The following is a 17,496-nucleotide window of genomic DNA, read 5'->3' on the forward strand; positions in this document are numbered from 1 at the left end:
CCATCCATCCATCAATCTATCCATCTATCTATCATCTATTATCCACCTATCTATCCACCTATCTATCCACCCATCTATCCACCCATCTATCCACCCATCTATCCACCCATCTATCCACCCATCTATCCACCCATCTATCCACCCATCTATCCACCCATCTATCCACCCATCTATCCACCCATCTATCCACCCATCTATCCACCCATCTATCCACCCATCTATCCACCCATCTATCCACCCATCTATCCACCCATCTATCCACCCATCTATCCACCCATCTATCCACCCATCTATCCACCCATCTATCCACCCATCTATCCACCCATCTATCCACCCATCTATCCACCCATCTATCCACCCATCTATCCACCCATCTATCCACCCATCTATCCACCCATCTATCCACCCATCTATCCACCCATCTATCCACCCATCTATCCACCCATCTATCCACCCATCTATCCACCCATCTATCCACCCATCTATCCACCCATCTATCCACCCATCTATCCACCCATCTATCCACCCATCTATCCACCCATCTATCCACCCATCTATCCACCCATCTATCCATCCATCCATCCATCCATCCATCTATTTATTATCCACCCGTCCGTCCGTCTATCATCCATCTTGCCTACCTATCATCTATCAATCTTCCATCCGTCTATCTATTATCTGTCTGTCTGTCTGTCTGTCTATCTATCTATCTTCCATCCGTCTATCTATCTTCTATCCGTCTATCTATTATCCATCTGTCTGTCTATCCATCTATCTATCTTGCTGTCAAGTCACAGCTGACTTCTGGAGACCCCCATTGGGTTTTACAGGCTAGAGACATTCAGAGGTGGCTTGCCATTGCCTGCCTCTGCATCACAACCTTGGTATTCCTTGGTGGTCTCCTGTCCAAATACTTGCTTAGCTTCTGAGGTCTGACAAGACTGGGCTAGCCTGGGCTATCTAGGTCAGGGTATTACTTTCTTTGTTGTTAGCCACCCTGAGCCCACTCAGGGAGAGTGCGAGATAAAAACTGAACAAAATAAATAAATATCGTAAATAGTGCAGCCCTCGATCTCAGCTTCACCCATGGATGAAAGGCGAGCAAGGGCAAAACGGCACATTAGTGGTTTTTAAGAGTCAAGATTGGGTTCCGAGAATAGCTGCTGAGAATTGAGCCTTTAAAAGGGGGGGGGGAACAAAAGAACCCCAAAAGGGGGTCAGAGGAAGTCTCCTGCCTTCCCCATGCCCCAAGCTCTTTTCCCCACAGAAAAAGAGCATTGGGGAGGGGGAGTTAGTTCCCCATGTTTGCTTCTCCCAATGCAGAATATTCCAGATGGAGCAGCAAATATGGGTAAACATCTGGGGAGGGGGAGGCAAGAACCATTCCTCTCCCATCGGTGGATTTCTGAGCCCATTTGGGCTCTTCTTTCTTTTCTTTTTTTAGAAGCTGCTACCTGCAGCTGCTGTGAGGCTGTGGAGAACCTGAGTTGGGTCTGGACCCAGCTCTCAGAAAACACTAATGTTTAGTTTGGCCTTAAGTTGGTGGTGTATCAGAGAACTTTCTGCTGCATTGTGTTCCACAGGTAAACAAAAGAAAACATGGGCCATGTAGTCACTTAGGAGAGGCACCGGTCTCCATGCCTGCAGTCGTGGCGACCATCAGTGAGAGACAGCTTTGAGATGTTGCAGGCAACGTTTGTAAGAAGAACAAACATAGAGCGTTGAAATAGTAGCATGGGCCCTGTGGTTTCCAGTTTGACTGGGGACATCTACTGACTTTGCCCTGATCTGCCTGCTGGGCATGCTAGACCTTGCTTCTAGCTGCAAAAGGGGGGCACAATATGGCCCTAACCAGTAGTGTACACTGTCAACTTGCTAGTTAGGGATGCCAGCCTCCAGGTGGGCAATATTCAAATACTGGGCCCTTGCAGGCGTGAGTACTTACTCTCTTCGTCCTCCTCGTCCGTCCGGCTCAGGGTATCCTGGGAAGCCTGTTGGGAAGGCTCGCTATCTTGTTCCCAGACTGTTCCAGTGCCAGTATTGGAGCGGGACATCGTGGCCAGGCTCAGCCGGTACGCAGAGGTGGACGTGCCCACAGTGCTGATGGAGGTCTTCCCTTGATAGGCTGAACAGATTGGGGAAGCGGGGTGGGGTGGAATGCAAGAACGTTACTGGCCCTTCTATGTTAATGGGAATGAGCAAAAAGTGAGTGAGGAGCCCGATTATCTTCTTTCAGTCGGAGACCTTCTGAAAGGGTAAGTGGAAGGGCCTTATGAGGTCAATGACCCTCTGTAAGGGTGGCCAGCCTCCAGGTGATGAAAGAAAGCAACGAGAGAATCATGGAACAAGGGGTCACAAAAACGCAAAAAATATACAAGCGTTGAACACTTTGATATTTGATATTGCATTGTTTTAATGAGTTTTGGTGATTTGATGGTTTTAATCTGTATTTTAGTTTGTGCAAGCCGCCCTGAGCCTGCTTTGGCAGGGCGGGATATAAATTAGAATATAAATTTAAAAAAACACTTAGTAATAATCAAATTGCTGCTTTGTATAAATATCGTGTATAAATTTTTGTAAAGAGGGCAACAGTTAAAAGTCATAGAACCTGCATGCCGATACCTCCTCTTCACTGTGACAATCTCTCACCATTCAGGCAGTGGTGGCGTATTTGAAATTATTTTGGTTTACGGTTGTTTGCGGTCTGCTCCTTTGATGAGAGACTGTCACAATGAAGAGAGAAACTGGCATGTAGGTTATGTGACTTTTAATTGTTTCCCTCTTCTCGGGAATTGATACACTATACTTATATAAAGACACAATTTGATTATTGTTTAGTAAGTGTTCACGGTTGTATATTTTTGTAGCCCCCAGCCCCCTCTGCATCCACCCCCCGCCATGCTGCCCCCTCCCCCTCCCACAGGAAGACTGCGGCCATGGCGGGAAGACGGTTGCGAGGGACGGGCCCGCCCCTGTGGGAGCCAGAGAAGTAGGCAGTCAAGGCAGCCTGAGCTGCGTGGAGCCACGAAGAGCTGCTGGGCCAGGAAAGGAGGTGGCTAGAAGGCAGGGCCCCAGCCGAGTGAGGCGTCTTCTCTGCTGAAGTGAAGTTCTGTTCTGACTTGATTTTTGGCACATGCTGCGCCTGTGGGCAGGACACAGCCACCAATGGATGGAGAGACCTTGTGAGTGACAGGTCAGCAGGCCAAAGGCTGTGGGAGCATGTCAAACATTCACCCCAAAACAGCTTTATATATAAGGAGAGATTAGGTACTCATGTGTAGAACCATAGGACTGTCAGGTTTTTAAATGATATTTTAGCACTTTTTAATGTATGACTAGAAGATGATGCAGGGTGTATATTTTTTGGCAATAAAGGCCATGTGGATTTGCCTCCATCCACCACCTTTCTCCCCGGGACAGCCTCACCTGAGCCACTGTGCACGGCTTCCTTGAGGATCTTCAGTTCATTGTTGAATTCTGCAATAAGGGAGCTCTTGCACAGAGGACGGGGAATGAAGCGCCGTTCGAGCTGGTCAGCGATGTGTTGGCGGGCCATCATCTCCTCATGATTCTCAGCAGGCTGAGCCAGCAACTGGTGGGGACAGGAAAGAAGAAGAAGAAGAGGAGGAGGAGGAGGAGATTGGATTTATACTCCGCCCTTCACTCGAAGTCTCAGAGCGGCTTACAAATTCCATGCCCTTCCCCTCCGTACAACAGACCCCCTGTGAGGTAGGTGGAGTTGAGAGAGCTCTTTCAAGAACTGCTGTTATGGCTTGCCCAAGGTCATCTAGCAGCTGCGAGTGGAGGAGCGGGGAATCAAACCCGGTTCTCCAGGATTAGAGTCCACACACCTAACCACTACACCAAACTGGAATGGGTGTGAAGAACAAAGAGCATCATCAGGTAAATTGCTGAGTATTTAAGGAAGGTGACATAGCTCAGTGGCAGAGAACCCGCTTTGCAAGTTTTATATGCTATTCCTCCTTACTGTCAAGATTCAAGATGTTGTTTCTGCAAAACGTCACATCCTCATCTCTTTAATAAAGGTTTAGCAATGGCATTTGACAAGGAAACGAGACATTTAGCATCAGAAGGAGATTTACCTTGCACTGAATGAAAGGTCGAAGGAGCACAAAGATAGGAATCCGGGTGCGGACAATAAAATCCAGGAAATCCCACAAGGCCAGGCCTCCCACTTTCCGCAAAGCCATCTCTTTGACCTGAAGGCTCAGCCAATACCACTGGCTGCCAAGTTGACGCTCAAAGCAGACTAAGATCACCTTCAGGGCTACAAGTGAGACAAATGACAGAAGAATTAGTGTGGTGCTGTGACAACAAGAAGAATCAACGCTTTACATATCTATACTCTGCAACACAACATATACATGCACTGTTCCTGCCAGAGACCAGCTGGTGAGACAGCCTCCTCGTGGAGAGTGATTAAACGCACAGTCAAATAGACCAAACTTCACTTTTATTGGGTATCTCATGCATTCAAAGATGATAGACTCGTGTCCATTTGGTGAATGGCTGACAGAGTGCATCCTGAATTTTCTTAGTCCATTGCTTTGACTTTGTGGTGAAAAGACACAATCCTATGTGCGGGTGAATTCTAACAATGCATGGAAAAGGGGTAACAAAACTTTGGCAGGCTCTGCTAACTACAGGAAAAGGAGCCCATCTGCTACCAATAAGGAGTGCTATTTCTGAGCATCTGACCTGAGGAGTTACTGAACTACATTTCCCATCATGCATTCCCTTAAAGGTAAAGGACTATTTGCTCTAAATACAAACCGCTAGCTGCATATTCTGCTGGGGCAGTATACATACATACCTAACTGTATGCAGTGAGTCTTTCCTCATCTGTTTTTAGTTCTTTGGGAGATAAATGGTCTTGCAGTTCCCAGTCTGTATTTGGTTCTGTTTATGCTCTATGTAGTTTTACATCAGTTTGGTTCTCTGTACTTTATCCTCTTTATCAGGGGCCCACACCCTTTTTCAGACTGTGGGCACTTTTGGAATACTTACACAGAGTGGTGGGTGCAGCTAAAAAAAGGCCGCTACAGGAGGAAGAGCCAACTACAAAATGGCTGCCACAAGAGGCGGAACCAACTACAAAATGCCAGGGAGTGGCATCATACATAAATCTAGCAGTAACTCTACACCATTTCAGGCAAAAGCTGCGTTCAATGGGATGCCTTTTAAATGAACATATTGTTTAAAAATATTTCACCTTCAGTCAGGCAGTGAAGATCCTTGTGCTGTGGTGGCGGCTGCTGCCCAAGCAGCTTTTTCAAAAATTGGCACAGCCAATCAGATCTCCAATAGCCAATCGGAAGCCTTGCTGGGCAGAACACCCACCTGCCCCTGCTCACTCCTAAAAACACCTGCGGGTGCCATCAAAGGTGCTGGGAACTGCCATGGTACCCATGGGTATCACATTGGGGAACCCCCCCCCTCCTGCAGGGTTGCCAGCTCTGGGATGGGGAATACCTGGAGATTTTAGGGGTGGAGCCTGGGGAAGGTAGGATTTGGGAGGAGCTCATGAGGGCACAAGTCCATAAGTGTCCACCATCCAAAGCAGCCATTTTCTCCAGGGGAACCGATCTCTATCGTCTGGAGATAAATATTAATACTGGGAGCTCTCCAGCCTGCACATGGAGGTTGGCAACCCAACCCACTCATTGTCCCACCTTGATCTCTCTTTCCAATCAGAGGCAATATCTTTCCTGTACCATTCATAGCAAAAACGCTCACTTGAAAGATGGGCGTTTGAACTCTCAGAGGCCTGGCTTAAGCTTCTTTGTTCAGTAGTGGAGGAAGGTGGGGAAGAGGCCCAGGGAGATACTACGAAATAGCCTGCACAATCGGACTTCCCCCTCACATTTTATACTCTCTTAAAGAATCATTTATTCAGAGATTTGGTTATAAGGAGGTTAAAATGTACAATATTACAAAGTAAACAGTCACTGCATCTCAAAAGGGACATTGCGGAGCTGGAGAAAGTGCAGAGGAAGGCAGCCAAGATGATGAGGGGGTTGGAGGAACCTAGGAGGAAAGGCTGAAGAGTCCTGGACTTTTCAGTGTTGCTTCTCTTTCTGTGTTGCTTTTGTTGGAAGTTCCAGGCATGATGTCCCTGCCTCAGCCTCCAGACTTCGTGGCAAGAGAGACTAGATAGCTAGATGGGCACCCTGACCTTTCCTCCTGTGTTTACTCTTCTGCCATTGTCCCCTTCGAAATGTAGATTGTGTTCTCAGGGACAATTTCCCTTCCTTCCGTACACTTCCTCAGATGATGACGAACTTTCTCCTTGCACGTATCAAGAGGGACGACATGCGGTCCTCTCTTGGCACCATGAGGCAGATCTGCTTCCATCCTTAGCTAGTAAGTTAGTACTCTATCCTGTCCCTACTCTTTCCTATCCAAAAGTGTACTTATCAAATAAAGAGAGAGGTATTTCTCCGTTAAACTTGCAATGTGGCTCTGTGTAGCATTATACGCTGGGAAACCTGGTATAAACCACTCTAATGGCAGAAAGTGAAGAGGACCTTAAGAGCCTCTTGCTCAGGATAAAAGAGGAGAGCGCAAAAGTGGGCTTGAAGCTCAACATCAAAACAATTAAGATCATGGCATCCGGCCCCATCACTCCTTGGCAAATAGAAGGGGAAGTTGTGGAAGTAGTGACAGACTTCACGTTCCTGGGATCCCAGATCACCGCAGACTGTGACAGCAGCCATGAAATTAAAAGATGCCTGCTCCTTGGGAGGAAAGCGATGGCGAACCTAAACAGCATGATAAAAAGTAGAGACATCACCCTGCCAACAAAAGTCCGCATGGTCAAAGCAATGGTATTCCCAGTAGTCACGTATGGCTGCGAAAGTTGGACTATAAGGAAGGCCGAGTGCCGAAGAATAGATTCTTTTGAACTATGGTGCTGGAGAAGACTCTTGAGAGTCCCTTGGACTGCAAGGAGATCAAATCAGTCAATCCTAAAAGAAATCAACCCTGACTGTTCCCTGGAAGGCCAGATAATGAAACTGAAGCTCAAATACTTTGGCCACCCAATGAGAAGGGAGCACTCACTGGAGAAGACCCTGATGCTGGGAAAGACTGAAGGTCAAAGAAGACGGGGATGGCAGAGGATGAGATGGTTAGACAGTGTCATCGATGCAACGAACATGAAATTGAGCCAACTTCAGAGGACGGCGTTAGACCGGAAGGCCTGGCGTGATCTGGTCTATGGAGTCACAAAGAGTCGGACTTGATTGTGCGACTGAACAACAAACCTGGTCAGGTGATGCTGCTGCATTTGTAGCTTTGTTTAAAGTGCTCTGCTAACTAGTGGGAACTGGACTAACCACACCACTTAACCCCAACAGGTTTCCGCTCACCCAAGTAGGCCGCCTGGCTCGTGGACTCGGCCAGGCCTTCCTTGCGCAGGTCCTTCCCTGCATCGCCTGGCGTGGAGCAGTGGGCCGGGGAGCTCTCCAGCATGAAGTTCTTGCTGCGGGATGTGCTGATGATGCGAGGTGGCAGCAGGATGTTGATGACCGTCTGGAGCAGCAAGAGGACTTCAGGCTGCTCCAGCCAAGGGCTGTCTGAGGAGGCACAGAAAGGGAAGGATGAAGGCCGGGCCGGGCCCCGGACACACTAAGAAGATGCCGCACTGTTTGCAGCACTACCCGCTCATGGACAAGAGGAACATTCCGTACACCCCACCCATCCCCGCTTACTCCTCCTGTAAGCAAAAGCGCGAAGCCATTTTAGCACTAACACAACCCCGACAGCTCCCGATTTTAACTTGGCAGTGATACATCGTTCTTGGCTTTTGTCTCTCGAGAAGGGCTTCTTCACACTGGCCTGGACCGTGCTCACAGTTAAACCACCCCCTCCTTGCATTCTGGCCGGGGTTGTCAACTCCAGGCAAGCCTACCCACAGGATTATCTAAGGACTCAGCACGTCCCTCTCCTCAGGATCTGTGTGGTGGAATCATTTGGTTACGGTTCAGCCACAAGGTCTTAGGAAAAGTATCAACCTTTCGTGAGGAAACAGAGACCATTTCCACAGTAGTGAAATTCCAGGAAACAGAGACCATTTCCACAGTAGAGACATTCCCCGCATTGACGTTTTTAAATCTGCGCATTGCGTGAAATTTTCCACATTCGATTTTTCCTCACCAGGCGCAAACCCGAAGTTTTCTCCTTTCACCGCGTTTTTGGAACTCGCTAAAACTGGGGATTCTAAAAATGTGGGGAAAGGAGGAGAAAACTTTGGGTTTGTGCCTGGTAAGGAAAAATCTATTGCGGGAAATTTCAGAGTATAAAAGAAGGAGAGTTCGAGCCACACGAGTGACATGGGATTGGGTAGACGGAAGCCCTGGGAATCTCTGGCTTGCTTCCCATTTCTGAATTTGGGCTTTGTCTGGCATGCTCAGTCATGGCTCAGACTGCAAAAACAGGAGCGCCTCTGTCAGAGAGTGAATTCAGAAAATACAACTGCAACGAGAGAAGGAAGCCACGACGCCTATCCCAGTTCCTTCTGATTGTCCCTCACAAGCCCGATAGACAACACACCACGGAAAGAACATCCATAGAGAGAGAAACACAGAGGTGAAAGGAAGCACAAACATTCGCTGTTTCAGAGGGGGAAGGAGTGGGGTGAAAACAGAGGAATCTTTCTGTTGAATTAATCAGACCTTTGCTTCCTGATCCTACTGTGAGCACAAATGGAATCAGTAGGTTTAAAAGCATTCCTTCCCTTCTTTCCTGATTGGTGAATGGGGAGATCACGTGGCTTAAGGGGAAATCTTCTTTCAAAGCCTGTGCGGTGATAATAAGAAAGAATTAAATCATTGTACTGTAAGGTTGTAAGGGGGGGACGTGACTGTAACGGAAAGGGATCCACAGACTCCTTACAAGAGCATCTCTTTAATACACCTATCAGCACCAAGCTGGATAATCTTGTATAATGGCAAATTCTACTTTCAATAAAATGTCCACAGTTTTTATCTCATTTACATCTCATTTTATCCTGAATGTATTGATAACTATCTATGCATTTTAATGTAAGTAAGGCCAACATTTAAAATAAAGAATCTAGAAGAAGAAAAAAGCAACCCCCCTACTTTTGTGCTTATGATAGGTTCCTCATTCATAAGCATAATATCTGGATGCAGATACATGTACTGAATTTGAGGGGAAACTGGAATTTTTCAAGGGCCTTCGGGGGTCTCTCAAATCTGACTCCTTCGAAGTACAAGAGATATGGAACCCACAGAAGTCGACACAAGAATCCACACTAGCACTGTATTTTCATTATTCAGGATCACAAAAGATGTTATTTGATAAACAGTATGCAAACCAATAAAAGCTGTGCATTTACAGTTCATGTGATCTCTCCACCCAGTTACCTGGCTTCACTTGACACCAACCCGAATTCCAGAAGCCCTCCAGCCCCCCAAAAGTAGTTTGATACCGCTAGATAATAATAATTTATACCAGACGTAGGAGTTTGTTTTTTAAAATGGATTCTTTCTGTCAACTCCTTGAAATCCTGACATACAAAACTGATAAAGCAGTCTCTTGTTGAACCCTCAGCTCTTTGTATGCAAGGTTTGGAATTACACTGAACTTCAGACAGAAGGGAAAAAATAAATGATCCTCAGATTTGCAGAAAAGAACATTGACTATCAATGCAGATGCATTCAGTCATTTCAGATAGGGATTAGTTCTGTGAAACTCTAAAACTTGTCTACATGACCCATGGATGTCCTGTGGTTTTACCACAGTTCTCGTATTCTAAAGCACAACAGTGGTCTATACCTCTAAGCTTCCCAGGAAGAATTAATGATCTATTGCATCAGCTGTTCAGTAGGCTGAACCCAGCATAGTTCCACTGCAATTGCAGTGGGACTATTCTAAATCGTCACCCACCGAAGATTTGGATAATTGTCGAACGCAGACATTCCGAACTTTTAACTTATTCATGGGAAAGTTTACGGTTCGCTTCACAGATTTTGCCCAGCTTTCGCAGAAAACAAGAGAGATCACCGATGAGTCAGTGTCTCAACCACATGAGAAGCAAAGCCTGTTGAGCAGGCGAGGCAGTCACACCTGAATCTGCAATGCTACAAGCCGGACAACAGCTGTGCTGAAGGGCAGAGGTGGCGAGAGATAAGGGCTGAGATGAAGAAGGGGTAATCCATCGGCCACACTGGAAGGTCCCACTACTCCCATCACCTGTAATACAAACACAGCACATCACCAAGACCAGCTCTTGACGTTCCATCCATGTCATACCCTCCGAGGGCAATGAGGGGCACACATCAGATAGCACAAGACTGGGGGGGGGGTACTCTGGGAGCCTGAGCCCCCACAAGGCCTTGCGGTAGCTGGGGCTAGGAAGGAAAAGGAGTGGTTCTAGCAGGAGGTGGGGATGGAGGAAGGGGGACTGCTACAGGGTTGACCAGAAGGGGTGAACGGGAGGCACAAGGGGAAGCAGTACATTGAGGAATGTACCCAGTACTAGTCCAGAACAACTAGCACCGCATTGGTGAAAGAGGTGGGATTGGAGGGTATGCCATGTAGCTAATATAAGCTGTAGAAACAACGTCTGGAAATCACAGTGTGTTTCTAGTTGGCTTTTGAATCACCCCTTTTCTTTCTTCTTGCCTCTAAGTAATGTCCCGAGTCTGCCCTTGGCTGGGTTTCATACAATGTTCAGACTCTCCTGGATGTTCAACTGTCTTTGAGGATTAACTCTGTAAAGGAACTCAGATCTATGCTCAAAAGTGGCTTTGGTGGGGGGAGTTAATAATGCTGCTTACAGCACATTCTTAAATCATCAACACTCCTCTCTTCAAGTGGAGCCGGAGGGCAGACAATACAATCCTGCTTCTCAGCCTTCAATGTCCAGTAGCTTGAATTGGAAGGTGGTACCTGGATGGCCCAGGTGAACCCGATCTCATCAGATCTTGGAACCTAAGTAGGGCCAGCCCTGGTTAGTACTTGGATGGAACACCACCAAGAGTCCAGAGTTGCTACACAGAGGCAGGCAATGGCAAACCACCTCTCATTGTCTCTTGCCTTGATCTGGATGGCCAAGGCTAGCCCGATCTCATAAGATCTTGGGACATAAGCAGGGTCAGTCCTGGTTAGTACTTGATTGGGAGACCACCAAAGAAGTCCAGCGTTGCTACGTAGAGACAGGCAATGGCAAATCACTTCTGATTGTCTCTTGCCTGAGAACTCAATAGGGTTTCCATAACTCTGGTGCGATTTGACGGCACTTTCTATCACCACCTAAATTTAGATCTTACTGGGAAAGATTTCTGGTGGGCCAAAGTAGCTTCTGACAGTATTGTGATGCTGGACTGGAGGACTAGTATTACTTGTATTTCATCTCCTACCTATCATCATGACTTGTATATTTATTTAGACATAATAGACATAGGGTTGCCAAGTGGCACTTAACTCCTCAGCGGGGGACTCCTGTGCGGCTTCCGGTGCGCGCGCACGCAAAGCGTCCACGCACCGCATGCACGTCACTAGGAAGTGATGTTATGATGCCGGGCACGCTGGGGGTGCGGCCACGACCATACAAGGGAAAACCATAGAGTTTTCCCTTGTATGGCCGTGGCCCCGCCCCCAGTGTGCTTGGCGTCATAGCGTCATTTCCTGGTGACACGCACGCCAGGGCGGGGTTCCCCCTGGGGCCCGATTCCCCAACGTCGGGGAATGGGCCTCTGGGGCAGGGGTTTCCCCGCCCTTGGCAGCCCTAAATAGACATTTTTTAGAAAAGTAGAACCGTGGGACCTCAGTAGTGTCTCTCTTCTCAAGGAACTATCCTGTAAAAGTCTGCTTCAGTATATCTCGGGGGAAATGAGGAGCCATAATGGACCTTTGGTGACCTTCAAGCAACTTAGAATACCAAACGAGTCCAGCTACATTAGACCAAAGGTTCATCTAGTCCAACACCCATCCTAAGAATGGACAGTCAGATGCTTGCGGGAAGATATTTTTGTCCCCAGGAAACTGGTATTCAGGGTCATACTGCCTCTCAACATGGATCTTCCATTTAGATGACCCCTTTACAAAGTCATTTACCCTTACGGCTGCAAATCTGGTTAAATTGTCATATGTCATGTGTAGAAGATGAAGTGCATGCAAAATGTTTTGCAGTGGCACTTAAGGTGGTTACTTTTCCAGGAAGCTTCACACTTAGGCTTCTACACAGGTTTGCCCTGTGGGGGCGGGGGTGAGAAGAAGAAGTAGAATTAGAAGAAGAATTAGAAGAATTAGAATTAGAAGAATTAGAATTAGAAGTTTTAGAATTAGAAGATTTAGAATTAGAAGATTTAGAATTAGAATTAGAAGAATTAGAATTAGAAGAAGAAGAATTAGAAGAAGAAGAATTAGAAGAAGAATTGGATTTATACCCTGCCCTTCACTCGGAGTCTCAGAGTGCCTTACAATCTCCTTCCCTTCCTCTCCCCATAACAGACACCCTGTGAGGTAGGTGGGGCTGGGAGAGCTCTGAGAGACTTTCCCCCACTTTTAAAATTAGCATACTGTTCAAAAATATTTTCATGCATAGACAAAAAAGTATACATATAGATTTAGCTAAGAAACCCTTATCTGCCACTATCCATTTTGCAGGCATCTAAAACACTTACCCCACATTAACTAGCTTTTACATTAGGCTTGCCAAAATTCAAACATTTTTGCCAAGGCTTCAAAGAAATTAAATGAAACTGTTATACAATTAGACTGTGCTTGCTGTGGGTTTGTTTGAATCAATGACACTTTGGCATTGCTAATCTGAAACAGAAAGATCTATCACAATCTGCAGGCTGGCTTTGGCAGTTCCCAGTGATGGAACTACATGACAGAAGGATCTGAACATTGCAGACAAACCCATGAATTACGGTAAGACTATGGACACTACCAATAGCAGAGCAAATTTACTCGGTAATCACTCTGATTAGTCAATTATCAACGCCTTTTTGCAGAGCAGTAAGAAAAGTGTTTGTTTCCATAACTTGAAATGCCCTTCCCTCACCCCCTCCTAAGTGTGTGCGCAGAGTTGCCAACTCCGGGTTAGGAAATTCCTGGAGATTTGGGGGTGGAGCCAGGGGAAGGGAGGGACCTCAGTGGGGTATAATGCCATAGAGCCCACCATCCAAAGCTATTGTTTTCTCCTGGGGCACTGATCCCTGTGGCCTGGAGATCTGTTTTGATTCCGGGAGATCTCCAGGCTCCACCTGGAGGTTGGCAACCCTACGGTGTGCGGTATCCACCACCCCACTCTCCAACTTGCAGCCCTCAACTCTCGGCGCAACAGGCCGGAGTGGATTTTCAAAATGGTACCTGGAAAGTAGCAACAAAACCCTCCGCCACCAGACTACAGCTCTCTCTCGCTCTCTCATTCACTCCCCACGCACCACTTTGAAAATAGACTCCACTGTTTTTAGGGTCAATCAGGAAACCTGTTTCTGGGGGATGAGGAACAGGAATTCGGTATGGTGGGCAGGATGGAGGGGTATCTCTACAGCAAAGGGAAGCTTAGCAGATGTTCAGGAGATTGCAATTTGACTACTCACCAGATTGACACAGACATTGATCAGTGACCTAAGGTGAGGGAGGAAGGATATGATTGGCTGCCTCTGAAGTGTCAAACAAACCCCTTCAATCAAATTGCTGGCAGGCTCCCACTCAACCTGTCTCCTGGAACACAACAGTAGGTGGCGTTAGGACAGTGGCCCCACCAGGAACCCCACAACAAAGTGACTGAGACACAGGGGTGCCGAGGGACGCTTCGGACAAAGGCGAAGATCTTGGATGCCAACATGCTACATTACAACGTAATCATCTTACCCATGCTACTGAAAAAAACAAAGGGGCAGAGGAAGGCATCGCAGAAGAGACAGGACTTGCAGCAAAGAGGAGCTGCCACCATGCGACATTAACGAAGCAGACTACTCAGACCATCAACAAATAAAGAGAGAGAGAAAGAGAGAGGAAGGTAGGCCAGGTGTGTATGAAGAGAGCAGTTCATAAAGAAGAGCCAGGGCACCTGGATCTGGTAGGATAACATCATGGTGATTTTGAATGTGTGTGTGTTTGATTGCTGCGGCAGGTGTTGACTGGCCAAATAACTGAGCTATTAAACTGTTATGACTGTTCTACACTTTTAACATGAAGAGCTCGGAGCTTTGCAATGGACCAGTAGATGAAATCAAGAAACTGAAGAAATGAAGGCTACTATGGCTGCGATCAGACAGGCAGTTTGGGCCAATATAGTTGCTTTCCCCTAACGGATTAAACCAGCTAGTTCACACAGCCACATCTGGCAGCCATTCCCCGTCATACTCACCCCGTCGTGAGACAAGTTGGAGATGGAGTAAATAGACAGCAGATGAATTCTTGTGCTAACAGACCCTTGTGCATTCATCCCACGTTGCCGGATGTCTGAACTCCCCCAGTACACACTCAAATTGGTTCAAAAGTGTGAACCTGTAGTTCCGGGTTCAGCAGGTTTTTGTTTTTTAAAAATGGTAGAGCATATGCCCATGTGCTCACCCAAGAAATGTTCTTTAAAAAGACAGCGTTATTATTTTAAAAAACAAAATAAGACCAGACCGAGCACACCGTGGTTGACGCACAGCACTGATCTGAATGGTCAACCACGGAAGAAGCGCGTGGTGAGGCCGGAGCAGGTTGGGAGTCTGATTGAAAATCTCCATCACAAAATGTTGTTTCAGAGGGGTGCTATGGCCCCTGGCCAGGGGCTCCATAGGTTCGCAGAAATCCCCAAACAATCGACACGAGAGATCCGGGATAGCTTACGAGGAAAGCTTTAATAACACATCAGAGTTATCAAAGCAGATTCGGGCTACACTTCAATCAGCTGGTCTTGAGGTTTGGCTAAGCTTTGCTGTGCACATGTGTGCATCTTGAGTTTAGCCCAAATCTACTTTGATAACTCTGATGTTTTATTAAAGCTCTCCTCATAAGTAAACTCAGAAATCTCGTATCGGTTCTTTAGGGACTTCTGTGAACCTATGGAGCCCCTGGCCGGGGTTCGTAACAGGGTGTTAAAGAATAATGCTTTATTCTATTTTATTAAGCATAGGCTGTGTCTTTTCTACTTATTGGAAGCTCGCTGAGTCATTTCTGAGAGAAAAGAAGACAAATACAGAACGGGTCATGTGATCTAAGATCCTTTAAGATGCAACATGACCCAGATCTTTTCCTATCCTCTGAACTGATATCCAGTGGGATTTTTTTTCCAGTCTGAAATGAAATGTTTAACAGAATAAGGCAAGGAGAGACAACTTAGGGCAGTTCTCGAAGGCTGACTCCTTTCCCGCGACAAGGAGCATTTATGATTTTCTTAAAAGTAAAACTGGAAAGGCTCAGCAGATTGAAAGAACTTGTCTTGTTACAACAGAGCTAAAAAATTAAGAAGAGTCTTTTAGCCATTAAATGTCCCAGGGTGCTCTTTAGGGCTTCAGAGATGAAGAAAGAAGACAAAAACCCTAGGCCCAGTTCGGAAAAGGGCAGATGAGAGAGTAGAGGCAAACCCCCCCAAAACACTTCTGTAGGTGACATCCTTTTATACAAGAGAAAGATACAAGAAGGAAGACCAGAGGAAAGAAAAGTATCAGCTTTAATTCATTTAGTCTTATTGGGGAAGATGAAGGGAAGCAGACTTGGTATGGCTATTTATTCACAAGGAATAATCCTTTAAGAAATCACCAGGCTGCAATTCAGCATCAACCGAGATTCAAAAGAATTACTACTTTGGAGGGGGGGAAAGAAAAGATATGAGACTGATGTGGTGAAAACATGCTAGAGCACCACTCCTCTGTAAACAAGGGTTCATGAGGCAGGAAAATAACACTGCCTTTTGAAATGACTGAAACCCCTGAAACTCGTTCACTTGGGCCTCATCAAACAAAGCCACTGATAGAGCTTTCTAGCCTTCAGAAGGATTAAATTCCCTCGACTTTTATGCTTTGTATATAGAAGTTATTTGAAAATTTCTGTAGTTGCACACAAGCTCAAAAGAAATCATGCACACAGGAGTGCTGACATTCACATACCTACATCACACATAAGTTTTCTAAGGATAATTCCTTTTTTAAAAAAAGAAACAAGAACAAATATCTCACTCCCGGATACTCGTTTTGAGACACATGCTACACTTCCACGGTTTCTGCTTGTGGTTCCTCATAAAGAGATGCATTTCCTCTATTGCTGTCAGGAGACACACACGGGGACGCATGCACATTCAACACTAGGAGAAATGCATTTCCTCTCGTTTGCTGTAAAAGAATTCAGTGCAGCAAAACACTGTCAATAAAATGACATACCCCTTCCTTCAAGGCGCGCAAACATCGACAACGGACCCCCGAGGGTTTCCGTCCCACCTGCTCACCTCAAAGTAGGCATCTTGTGAATTTTATTGAACATACGGTCCAGTCTCTTTAAGATGAGGATCAGGGCTGGCCGCACAGCCTCGGCCGTCCAGTCAGTGATGGGCAGCATCTCCATGATGTAGCGCCGGAGCCCGCGGCTCTCCATCGTCTGGGTGTCGTACGGCGCCAGCTTCAGAAGGGAATGTGCAATTTCTGCCAACCTAAAATTATCGCTTGTTAAGAGGGAAATCTGGGATTCTGCACAAGAAGCTTCGCAGCAGACAGCCACGAGTAGCTGGTAAGAAAATGGCATGCTGGAATGTCCGGTAGCGCAGAAGGGGCTACCTACAGCCACAGACCAAGTACGATTGCAAACCTAGAGAACAGAAAAGCTAGAGACTTCAACCTGTGACTACTACCAGCTTTGCTTTGGGTGAGACACTGACTGAACAGATGGGCAGGAAAAGGGCTTATGTGCGTGCTCAGGTGATTTCCCTGTCCGTCTAGTTATCTATCGAGTATATTTTTATCCCACTCTTCCTCTAAGGAACTCCGAGTAACATACAGATTTCTCCCTTTCCCCCTTTTATCCTCACAACATCCCTATGAGGTAGGTCAGGCTGAGAGGGTCTGACTGGCCCAAGGTCACCTAGCGAGTTTTCATGGTAGAGTGGGGAGTCAAACCTGGGTCTCCCTGATTCTAGTCTGAGATTCTAACCATGTTGCCTTCAAAGAAACAGACCGAACGTGAACTTGCAGTCACCGAGAAAGTCAACTTTGTTTGATTCATCGCCACAGAAGAGCAGACTCTCAACTAAACTAGAGGCAGCACTTTGTTTCCATGGCGATGACATATGTTCCACTAGATAAAGACACATTTGCTCAAAATACCTGGAACTCATGAATGAAAAACAGCGTATAACGAACAGTGAAAAACATAATAACACGACGAGAACCCTAATGGAAAACTAAATCCACAAGTTGCAAAATCAACAAACATGTTATCTAACCCACAATCTCTTGCAAAACACCTACTGAGCTTTAAAATGTTTACAAGCTTATAAGGAAGCAACAG

At 46.4% G+C, this 17,496-nt stretch overlaps 1 protein-coding gene across 1 annotated transcript in view; it reads right to left on the minus strand.

The window, feature by feature from the left end:
* The window catches only part of UNC80 (unc-80 homolog, NALCN activator), a 220,484-nt gene that overhangs the window by 26,964 nt on the left and 176,024 nt on the right, over nt 1-17,496 (minus strand). Inside the window, 8 exon segments of the mRNA XM_015421519.1 lie at nt 1,946-2,125; nt 3,427-3,592; nt 4,104-4,288; nt 7,392-7,598; nt 8,697-8,820; nt 10,114-10,239; nt 13,602-13,725; nt 16,442-16,642. Of these exon segments, the coding sequence (XP_015277005.1) occupies nt 1,946-2,125; nt 3,427-3,592; nt 4,104-4,288; nt 7,392-7,598; nt 8,697-8,820; nt 10,114-10,239; nt 13,602-13,725; nt 16,442-16,642 (1,313 nt within the window).

The sequence above is a fragment of the Gekko japonicus genome, unplaced genomic scaffold (genome assembly GCF_001447785.1).
Source record: "Gekko japonicus isolate JY-2015 unplaced genomic scaffold, Gekko_japonicus_V1.1 scaffold1139, whole genome shotgun sequence".
NCBI lineage: Eukaryota > Metazoa > Chordata > Lepidosauria > Squamata > Gekkonidae > Gekko > Gekko japonicus.